An 11197-nucleotide genomic window follows, 5' to 3' on the forward strand; every position below is an offset into this window, starting at 1 on the left:
AAGGCAAGCACGGGGCCCCCTGAATCCCAACCCTCTCCCTTTTTAATCCATTCTTTCTACATGTTACCACCAAGTTGGGGCTGAGAAAACTATGCATGCAAGGGCACTTTTTGTTGTTTTTCTTGATTTTTTTGTTTTGGGTGTTACTTCTCTCTCAGCTACTGATGCAGTGGCAAGAAAAATTTGCTTAAGTACCGAAATAATAGTAACAAAATAGTAGACAAGTACTAGAAGTGGAATAACCCACTATAGCCTGACTGATTAGGGTGGGTGACCATGACTGAAGATTGTAATCATTTATTGTAAGAAAAAGTACATTTATTGTATATTGATTAAAAATAAGTTTACATTAGTTCTATTCTTGTCTTTTTTGGGGGGCCCTCTGGCTGCCGGGGCCCAAGGCAGTCGCCTACCTTTGCCTAATGGTAAGACCGCCCCTGTTAATTTGATTAATCGATTAATCAAAAAAATAGTGAAAATAATCCCCAGAAGAGACAAAAAAAAAGATCCACTGTACTAACGAGTGAGCGAATTTTAAATCAACACTCTAAATCTACTCTTCAGCCTTTATTGAACGTTTCACACACTACCTGAAACAGCATTTAAAACAGGCAGGGCAAGATACTTCTTCCGTGATAAATGCATACTAATTATTACGGCGGTTAGAAATGATTCTTGGCAGGTGCATTGTTTTTCGTTTACCGGGCCCTTGGCAGGCGAATCCGTTCACGATTGTGTTCGTTCGGGACGCCGAGTCGACTCGTCATCCCCTGTGAAACACCTCTAAAGGAATTTCCAAAAAAAAACCCCCCCCCTTCGTCCGTGTGTGTGTGTGTGTGTGTGTGTGTGACTCGGCAGCCAAGGGATGTTGCAATCCCCGGGGCCGTCGCGGGCGGTAGCTGTCACAGCAGCTGCCACGGTGCCTGTGGGGGAAGCTTGTGGTTTTTGGCCTGGCAGGGTGTCAGGGCCCGACACGCGGTGGTTTGGCACCGCCGTGCCAGCTCCAACAACCCCCCCCCCGCCAAGCGCTGCCACACGCTGCCACTGTCAGCACGGAGGATGCTGTCGCCTAAAAGAAAGTGATGCTTTTTTTAAAAAATAATTAACAAAAAAGAACCATACGCGTACTCACAGAACCATAAAGGAAAATAAAGAGGAGTCAGCGTAAACAGATGTCCGCGTGATTCTAGTGTGCGACTGATTCTTTTACGGCCGACACAAGCATGCTTGGGTGACCGCAACTAAGCTTATTGTTCTTTGCTCGGCATCGAAACAGACCGCTAGTACTGTCTCTCCAAACAGTTGGTCGGTGAGTTAAGTAAAGTAGCTGTATTTTCACTCTGAAATGATACGACAGGTTTAAAAATGGATTTCACGCTCTTAGATGAATCACAGCATCGGAAGAGAAGGATGTAAACTTCCAGCTCGTTTGAGACGGAGCACAAATCTCGCACACATGGGTGACATTTAGAGCCGGTGGAGAGTCCGCCTTCAGCGGGGGATGGAGATAAACTGGGACAAGATCGAGGTGGAGACCATGTGGGCTACGAGGAACAAAAAACGTGTTGTCTACGTTGCCTAAAAATTGTTTCCATGGTCCTAGTTTGCCGTAACAATAAGCACAGTGGTGTTGTAGTGGCCTACATAGCAATGATAGATCTGGGTCACACGCACAATAGACAATGAAGAACTTTACCCCCGTGTCTGTGGCAGGTATGCAGACAGATATTAACTAGGCCTGTTGAAGGTAGCAACACCCTGAGAGGTTTAACGCAGTCTGTCCAGGCTAATGTAGTGAAGGGATCAGGGGAACAACTAAAGCAGGATATATGGAAATCAGGAATCTCCATTAGAAATGACTGGGGTCTGTGATGTCCAAAAATAACTGGAATATCACATCCTTGCTAAAGGATTAGAGCAGGCCTTTAGATTAGTAAGGATAGGGTTATCTGAATAAAGTTTTAAATTTGGATTAAGTTAGGATCAGTTCACTTCAAAATTGAAATACCAGAAAAAAAACTTTTGACATGAAGTTTTCCTTCAAGCAGAAGAAACAAAGAAGCCAGCTGAAAACTACACTGGCACGAATAAAAGAAAGAAGAAAAAAAGATTCATTTCAAATCGCGGCCGTTCATTGTTTAGAACGCAACGCGATCCATATCATGTACAGGAAGTGTCGTGTTGTGAACACAGACAGCATCCCCCGCGCTCCAGCATTTCTGTCATTACTGGGTCTAAACCTCACACTCTCCCCAGCCCTCCAGCACGGAACACTAAAACTCTCCATTGAAACCCAGGATGAGACAGTGATTATTATAACATATTCATGCGTACTTGCGTGTAATCCAAAGTGTCTCGTTAAAATCAGTTCAGGTTAAGGTCTTCCCATAGATAACCAGAGTAGTGTTAATCAATTCTACAATAAATATGTAATCAAACAAACTGCATTGTTTTCATCATCATGGCAACACAATAGCAGTAGGGCTGGGCGATATGGACCAAAAATCATATCTCGGTATTTTTAGGCTGAATGGCGATACACGATATATATCTCGGTATTTTCTACGAAGTGGGCTAAATGTTCAGTTGTAAGTAGGGCTGGGCGATATGGACAAAATCAAATATCACAATATTTTTGACCAAATACCTCGATATCGATATTGCGACAATATTGTAGGGATGACTATTGGTGCTTTCACAAAATATTTACACAATGAGATTTTTGATAAATAATCATCAGTAATGTGGATATAATGACTAAGTGGGTAAAGGCAAATAATAGAACAGCTAGAACAGTCTGGTGAGTTCAGAAAATGACATCACTTTACTGTAATGCAGCCTTTAAAACCAGGAAAAGACACTTATGCCATATCACCATATTACCATATCCAAAATCTAAGACGATATCTAGTCTCATATCACAATATCGATATAATATTGATATATTGCCCAGCCCTAAATAGCAGCAATACGACAGCCTGTCTATAGAGCTACATAGGTGTGAGGAAGGGAGATTGCAACAGGTACAGACAGACAGACAGAGAGACAGAGACCACAGCCACAGCCGGGGGGCCTCTTCCTGTCACCTCTAACCCAAGACAGAGACGCTCCAGCGGGGATTAGTCTTGGCTGACCTCCCCTGGCCCGCCGGGGCTTTCTGGAGCCGGAGAGGCCGGGCCCCCAGACCGCTGGATTCAAAAGGCGGTTTTCACACGATGAAATGTGGAGGTAGACTGGATCAGCGTTTGCTAATAATAATATGGGATTTTTCACTGATTTATCCTTCATGCACGTCCCGGATATGACTGCATTCACTGAGCATCCCTTCAAGAGTTATCCACATATTCGTGATCGTGGAATGTTATTTTAAAGCTTTGGTTTGTTTGGAATAAATAGAGGAACTGGGTTAGTGAGCATGAGCAGTGGTAGCCCACCAAAGAGAAGAGCGCCACCTACAGAAACATCAACAGAAAAGCCAAGGAAAAAGATATCACAGTGTTTGATTGACAGCTGATCTCTGGGAAGAGCAGTGCGGAAACACCACAGCAATGAGCGATGGAGACAAAATATCTCGCAACATTTTTAGTAATTTAGATTAAGTATTATGGTGTTATGGCCTTGATTTACATATTCATCACCTGAAGTATCCCAACTCTGACTTCCACCACTTTACACTGTGGAACCCACTTTTGTATGAGCAGAATAAAAGGAATCATGGGTAGACTTCAGTGTTCAGTGGCCATTTTTGCATTGAGCCGAAATGTTATCGAAAACAAGAGATGTGAATTTAGAAATAAAATCTTTGAAAATAATGGAGAAAAGCAGGAGAGAAATCTCCGTTAGAAATAAATGAGTTGTGGATGCAAAATGCTTGAAATCCTGGTAAAAAAAAAAAAGGAACAAAATACGCTGAAAATTTCAATCAAGTTTGGCTTCTAAGGACTCTGTGACTCCTCACACACTTCAAATGACTTCACTGCACCTGGCTGTGTGTGTGTGTGTGTGTGTGTGTGTGTGTGTGTGTTTGTAGCGCAACACAAAAGAACAGCTGAGGAGTTTGAGTTTGTCGGTGGGATTAACAATCAGAGTAGGAGGAAAAAGAGAGAGAGAGAGAGAGAGAGACAGGGGCAGTGTGTGTGTGTGTGTGTGTTGGGGGGCAGGGGTGCTGAAGTGCCAGGTCTGAAAGAAAGGGGCCCCAAAAGAAGTTTCTATAGCTTAGGCAATGCACTGCTGCATCCCCCACCACACACACACACACACACACACACACACACACACACACACACACACACACACACACACACACACTCAGCTCGCCTGTTTTGTTCTGCTCGGTAGAAAAACTAACAGGCTCCCTCGCTTTGCACCTTATCAGAGAACCCTGTGTGTGTGTGTGTGTGTGTGTGTGTGAGAGAGAGAGAGAGAGAGTGTGTGTGTGTGTGTGTGTGTGTGTGTGTGTGTGTGTGTGTGGTGTTAAGGGGTTGAGGGGAAGGAAGAGATTTTCTTCACACCTCCCCAGTTGGGACAAGAAAAATTTGCGTGACGTGCACAGTACACATATTTATGCAGCCTGTGTGTGTGTGTGTGTGTGTGTGTGTGTGTGTGTGTGTGTGTGTGTGTGTGTGAGGGGACCCCAGAGAAATCAAGGCAGACTGCGACAGACTTCCTCTCTCTCTCGCTCTACCTCTCCTCCTCCTCCTCTCCTTTTTCTCCCCTCTCTCCCCCCTTCCTCTCCTTCTCCCTTTATCCCCTCTCTCCTCCCCTCTCTCCTCTCCTCCTCCTCCTCTTTTTCCGGTCTCCTCCCTTCTTCCTCCCTCTCTCCTCCTATTTTCCTCTCTCCTCTCTTTTTTTTTTTTTTTTTTTTACCTCTCTCCCTTTTTCCTCCCTCTCTCCTCCCTCCCCCGCTTGTATGAAATCCAAACAGCAGAACCTGCTCATGTTTCACACCCGGAAAAAAAAAATATATATATATACGAACAGAAAAAGATTCAATCTCTTCTGTACATTCTTCCTCAGCGCTGCAACCAAATCTTTTCTCCCTTTCAGCCACTTCCTATCTCCTTAGGCCCCCCACCCCCCCTCTCTCTCACACACACACACACACACAAACACATCTCCTTTCCTTGCTGCCAACCTGGAATTCAATGTAAGACCAATTTACAAACCAAAATAAAGCAACAAAGCTGTCATAAGCAGCCTATTTCTGACTGAACGCAGCTGATGAAAGTTGTGAAATTATAAAGGGGCAGAATAAGAAAAGTAAGAAATTGATTGTTAAGGGACATGAAGGCCAACTGTGCTAAGTAAAGCAGATTGGATGGAGACTGTACTACTAACCCTGTTCTGGATTCATCTAAGAGTGAACATGCAGCACAAAGAACCCCCATTTGATGAGATTTTGTCTCTCGAACCAAATATATTTGGTTCGAGAGAATATTGGAGAATATTTTTATTGTCAGATATGATTTTGTCCAGAATTCCATGACTATCTGTATTGCAGGTGGAGCGATAACAGAGAAACTATGACCACAACAGTCATTTTTCTACATTCTCTAATCGTGTTAACTTCTTCTAAAATGATATAATGCTGAAGTTTAACAATTCATCAGTTTGCTGGGGACCCCCTGGAACCCCCTCAGGGACCCCCTGGTGGTCCCCGGACCCCACGTTGAGAACCGCTGTTCTAAAGAACCCATGGATAACCTGTTTCAGCGTAAACAGCGAACTGCAATAGAGCTTTCATTCTCAATATTTTCTTTATAAACGAATATAAAAGAACCTTTTATGGTAAAAAAAAAAAAAAAATGGCAGAGAAAGGGAGTCCCGCAGCAAAGGTCGCGAGCCCGATTTGGACGTGTGACATCACATGCACACGGACACAAAAAGTCAGTGTTTCTTGATCTAAGAGTGGGGATCCAGGATCGGAGAACTAACGAGCAGTTTAATAAGAATAATAAGACATTAGAGTAGTGTCTGGGCTTCTCAGTGAAGTTCAAGAAGAAGATTGAGTTCAGTACTATACGTGTGGATGGGAATGGGTAAAAGAAGAAGAAGGACTGGAATAGACAGAGCATCAGTCTGGCTCTGGACTGGCAGTCAGAGGCAAACAGCTGAAAATTGAAGAACATTGAAGAACAGAATGACCCCCGCCCCCTCCGCACACACACACACACACACACACACACACACCGCTGAATAGACACACTCGCATAGAGGTGAGAGGCACAAACTGATACACACTGTACATCCCATACAGACACATCATCCCATGACGTCAATTCTGGTTTATAAAAAAAAACACATCAATACCTCAAATCTTATTTCTGAAAAAAAGGCTAAGTATTTACAGACTGATATAGCAGTCTGTCAACACACACACACAGAGACACACACACCGCTGTGATGTTTGCCCGGTTTTGGCCAGTGTGTGTGAAGCGTGTGTGAAGCGTGAAGCGTGTGTACACGGTGGTCATCTCACCCCCTCGGCACATTCTTCCCAAGCCATCTAGCCATGAGGACCAATAGGAGCTCTCTACCGGAGGTTTATTGGAAAAGTGTGAGTGTAAAGAGCAGTCGCTATCTTCTTTGCTGAATCTGATCCAATCAGCCGTGGATACGGGTGTCATTACACACCTGAAAGGAAGCAACGTGTGTGTTGATTACGTGTGAAAGTTTGGGTGTGTTTGGGTCCTACTCTGTGTATGGGAGGGGTCATATAACTATATAACTCCAGTAGTGCACAGTATACGGACATGTGTTCTTTCCTCAATACATGAAAACACCACACCTTCACATAGCTAAATATTCTTTATATTTTACAGTGTGTTTTTCATTGCATTCCTAGTCTTCAATCCTCTGTCCATGTGGAAATTGCTACTTTATTTTACCTTTACTGAACCCCTGTAATACCTTCTCTCCAATTTCAATAAATGAAAGATTGATGTTCAAGAGGCATAAACATGTTACCGAAGCATTATCTAAACATCAGACTGGCACCTCAGGCACATTAGGACAGAACAGTGGCCAGAATCTGGAAGCAGAAAATTAAAAATAAGCCTAATGTAGGCTCTGCTATTTCATTAAATGATAGCTATGGCTTAGTAAACGCTCTCACATCACCAATTAATAACTGGTACTACAAAGCCACAGTACAACTAGCCTATCGTTTAATGCAGCCTTATTTAAAAAATACCATGATTGAAAATTGTTTTTTTTTTTTTTGCCAAATATCTTGAACAATCATTTAAAAAAATATAAAACTGGCAACTTCTGTACCACCAGATCTATGCGTAGCTCTAGAAATTGAGCAATGAGAAAACCAGCATGATACAATTATTGAATGAATTCATTATTTAATATTAAAATTGCATAAATTAAACATTTATATTGCATGAATGAAATTTACATCTTATTAAAAATGAAAGATATCGGACTGGACTGCTTGCGAGACTTGTTCATATCCAAATGAAATGAAAAGAGCTTGTTTTTATTAAGAAATCAACATGTTTACCTGTTGCTGCAACGCTCAAACATCTGCTTCTTATATTACGATATAGCCTAGCACACATAATGACGCTGTGTTTGCAAACCTCAAAGTGCCTTGTATCTTTTCCAGTGAAACCCTCCACACAGGGCACTGTTCATTTCCCTGCCAAAGACGTGAATGTTCCCCATACCCTATAACCTATGGCCCCCTGTTTAGCACAGTTGAAATAGCACTTTCCTGAAAAATAATCCTGTACATGAGCCATGAACATGAAGTGAACTGAAGAGTTCCAATGGCAGATTAGGGTAAAGAGTAAACTTTGAGATCTGAGGGGCTACAGGGGGGATTCACTGTGGCAAATAACCATACACGTGTATTTAGAAAAGGTTTTGAATGTCCATTGGCCTAAGTGCTTTCAGTTGTTCTTTATCAACTGGAAGTACTGTATCTCTAATGTCTTAAACCAGTGATTCTCAACCTTTTTCATATCAAGGACCCCTAATTTACTAAACATTAGAGCCACGGACCCCCCATTTGATGAGATTTTGTCTCTCTGACCCAAATCTGAGAATATTTTTATTGTTAGATATGATTTTGTCCAGAATTCCATGACTGTCTGTATTGTAGGTAGAGAGATAACAGAGAAACTATGATCAAAACAGTCATTCTTCTACATTCTCTACTTCTAGTAACTGAAATAATGCTGAAGTTTAACAATTCATCAATTTGCTGCGGACCCCCTGGAACACTCTCAAGTACCCCTGGTGGTCCCCGGACCCCACGTTGAGAACCACTGTCTTAAACTATGACTGTTCTTGTACACAACAAGAGATACACTGTCAATCTCTCAAAGACACTATTTGAATAAATGTAAAAAATGACATGATGTGGCCACATAAATTCTGTATTTGGGGCTTTTAGAAGTTATTAGGCCTACAAATATATCTCATATGGATTCACCTGGCAAGGAGAAGGACCATCTCATACCGTTCCTCTACACCACACAGTTGGACGTTTTTGTGCCTACAGACGACTCACAGAAGACAACTAGAGTCGGGGAGAAAGTAATAACAGGCTCATAACCAGAGCTACAATCATAGAGCTCAATGATATAATTGCGCTTGTAAATTGGCACTCTGAGCACCAAAAACCGGACCGTTCCTAAATCCAGAGCTGAGGGATAGCTGCAGATCACCGAGCTGTCGAAACGGCAGCGAGATAGGCTCACTGCCACTCCGCTGTGGGTTGAAAATAAAGCGTATCAGTCCACAGATTGCCACATGCTTGGTATTGACATGGGCGCAAGATTCATTAGCCTAAACACATAGCCGAATCTTTTTGCTTATCTTCCCTTTGTCACATCGGCTAGGGTTCATAAATCCTTCAGACCTTTTCCTTCTGCTCCAACAAGAGCCTACACACACACACATAGAGGCGTTAGAGACTACATCTAATATATTATGAATTGATTTTCTTGTTGATTTATGTTCATGCCAGCCTGCTTTAAAGTTAAGAACGGAATAGATAGGGGTGGGGGTGGGGGTGGAGGAGAAAGTCAATATTCTTGCGTGAGTTTGCACTGCGCCCTGGGCTACCTGCGGGCAACATGCCAACATGTTAAAATAGATCCAGTCTTGACTGTCATTTTTAATCGAAAAGGGTCCCGAGCCTGATTAGAAAAAGGTGCTACGTGGAACAATGTGGAAGCTTAAAGGATAATGTTTAAGTTGGAGGCGATCACCTATTTGTCATGGGTTTTACCACACGTTTCATACACTGACAAGAGTCTATCGGAGGAGTTTGGTCTTGTCTTGCATGCATGTTGTGGAGGATAAACCCACATAAACTCAGTAACCCCGCTCTTTTATTTGCAGAATAGAGTTTAGCTTTATAGCTCTTTACAACATAGATTTGTGGTGTGCATCATAGTAACTAGTGTCAAACTAATGCAAGTTAAAGGGGAGAGGGTCTTTTAAGGGAAAAAAGCATTGATTTTTCTTTATAGTAGTGGTTGTTTGCCTTAATATGATCACCATCTGGAGGTTCTAGTTTATAGGTGCATCTTTTTTATTGAGCACTAAGTTAGCTACATCACTGAGAGGGCAGAGGTGGTTTTTATATAGATGGGCTGTCAGGACAGAGATTATGAAACTCAAGTTTTTAGATTCAAGATGAAAGGTTAAAGCGTTGATAGACCTAATAAAATTCCTCGCACCCATAAGAGACAGCTAAGCTCCGCCTCTGAAACGGGCTATTTCCAGCGATTAAATAGTAAGACCGCAAAATCAGGCAGGCAGGCGAGAAAAGTAAGGCTAAGTTCCAGATTGATCCAGAGGGAGAAGGTCTCACAGCACTATACCAGCAGCCCTTTTCTTTCCTAAAACAACATTCAGCCTCTCTTTTTTTTTTTCTTCTCCCCCCCCGAGCAGAAAGTCTGTCTGACACCCGACACCGAGCAGGGGATGGCTGGAGCTGCGGAGGCCCGAGAAAACAGCCCAGGCTAGGCTTCAAAGTTACTTTCTGCTTCGAGACACAAACTCGTAAACTTCACCGGCTTGTACAAAGCAGAAAAGGTCGAATTGAATAAGAGGGTACGCTCGGTTATAGCGGGGTTATCGGCAGATGTGTCGCCCACGTCAGTGCAAAGTTTCTCGACTTTGCGTTGCTTACCCCGGAGTACTTGTACCCTAGGGACCTAAAAACCTCAACTTTTCAGAAAGGAACCAGAGCTAGCGTAGCGTTACACTTCTTCCCAGTAGGACGAACAAAATGGGGGCGTCATTTAGGGATGAAGCACACAGATACACCTCCACCGGGGCATAGCATGTTAACTAATGTGTTATTATTGTTATCCGTGCTAGTGGTCCCGCAGTAGTTGTTCCCAAAGGATCCATGTTGTGAACAAAAAAGTCAACGTACCGTCAACCGCCGACACCAGGCAACTCCACAGCAGCAACTCCACCAGCAAACCGCCCATTTCCACTCCTCTCCGCTTTAAATCCATAACTCCCACTCCATTTTCGGATAATATTTACTCCTAAATAAACTCGTGAAGAAGTCCACTTTTCCGCGTGTGTATGCGCACATATATATCACGTTGTGTATGCGTGTGTGTCTGTGTGTACGCGTGTGTGTGCGTGCCTCTCCGAGTGTGCCTTTCTTTCTCGGCTGCACTTCTTTTTTTTTTTCTCCCCCCGTTAAGGCGCTCGCGCTACTTTATACTCCGGGGCTGTCGAGCTCGCGCACTGGGGAGAAAAAAAAGGCAGGCGGAAGTTGTGTGACGTCACCAGACACGAGGCAGCAACATTTTTTTTTAATTTCACCAATTTGTCTCCTATCTGTCAATGTCACAGCTGTGTATCTGTTGTTATTATGTGTTGTTACGAAGTTATAACTAATGCAATTACGACATTATTTACCAGGGCTGGAAAGACTGCCAAAATATCCTCCTCAAGTAGAAGTACTGTTATTTTGCTGAGATTTTACTGAAATAGAAGTAACATTACTGGTGTAAAAATCATTATGTCAAATAAAAATAAAAAAGTAGCGCATTTAAAATGTATTAAATAAATCATGGATACATTTGAGTATTTAATGTTACAGTTAGCTTAACATTTTCTTGTTGCTACAGATGTAATTTACAAGTGGCCAGTTATTCTGTACTGGATCCGAATTAAAATGTAGCAAAGTATAATACTTCAGTCAAAACAT

General features: G+C 42.7%; 1 protein-coding gene across 1 annotated transcript in view; it reads right to left on the bottom strand.

The window, feature by feature from the left end:
- Positions 1–10649, bottom strand: part of lrp5 (low density lipoprotein receptor-related protein 5) — a gene marked incomplete at its 3' end in the record, with an annotated part of 46001 nt that extends 35352 nt beyond the window's left edge. Inside the window, exon 1 of the mRNA XM_071546366.1 lies at positions 10406–10649. Coding sequence (XP_071402467.1) covers positions 10406–10490 — 85 coding nt within the window. The remainder of the gene's footprint in view (positions 1–10405) is intronic.
- Between the last annotated feature and the right edge of the window lie 548 nt (positions 10650–11197).

Source organism: Centroberyx affinis, unplaced genomic scaffold, assembly GCF_046629955.1.
Source record: "Centroberyx affinis isolate AG114_WGS23_722 - 3 ecotype Tasmania unplaced genomic scaffold, CSIRO-AGI_Caff_v1 ptg005234l_1, whole genome shotgun sequence".
Classification (NCBI taxonomy): domain Eukaryota; kingdom Metazoa; phylum Chordata; class Actinopteri; order Beryciformes; family Berycidae; genus Centroberyx; species Centroberyx affinis.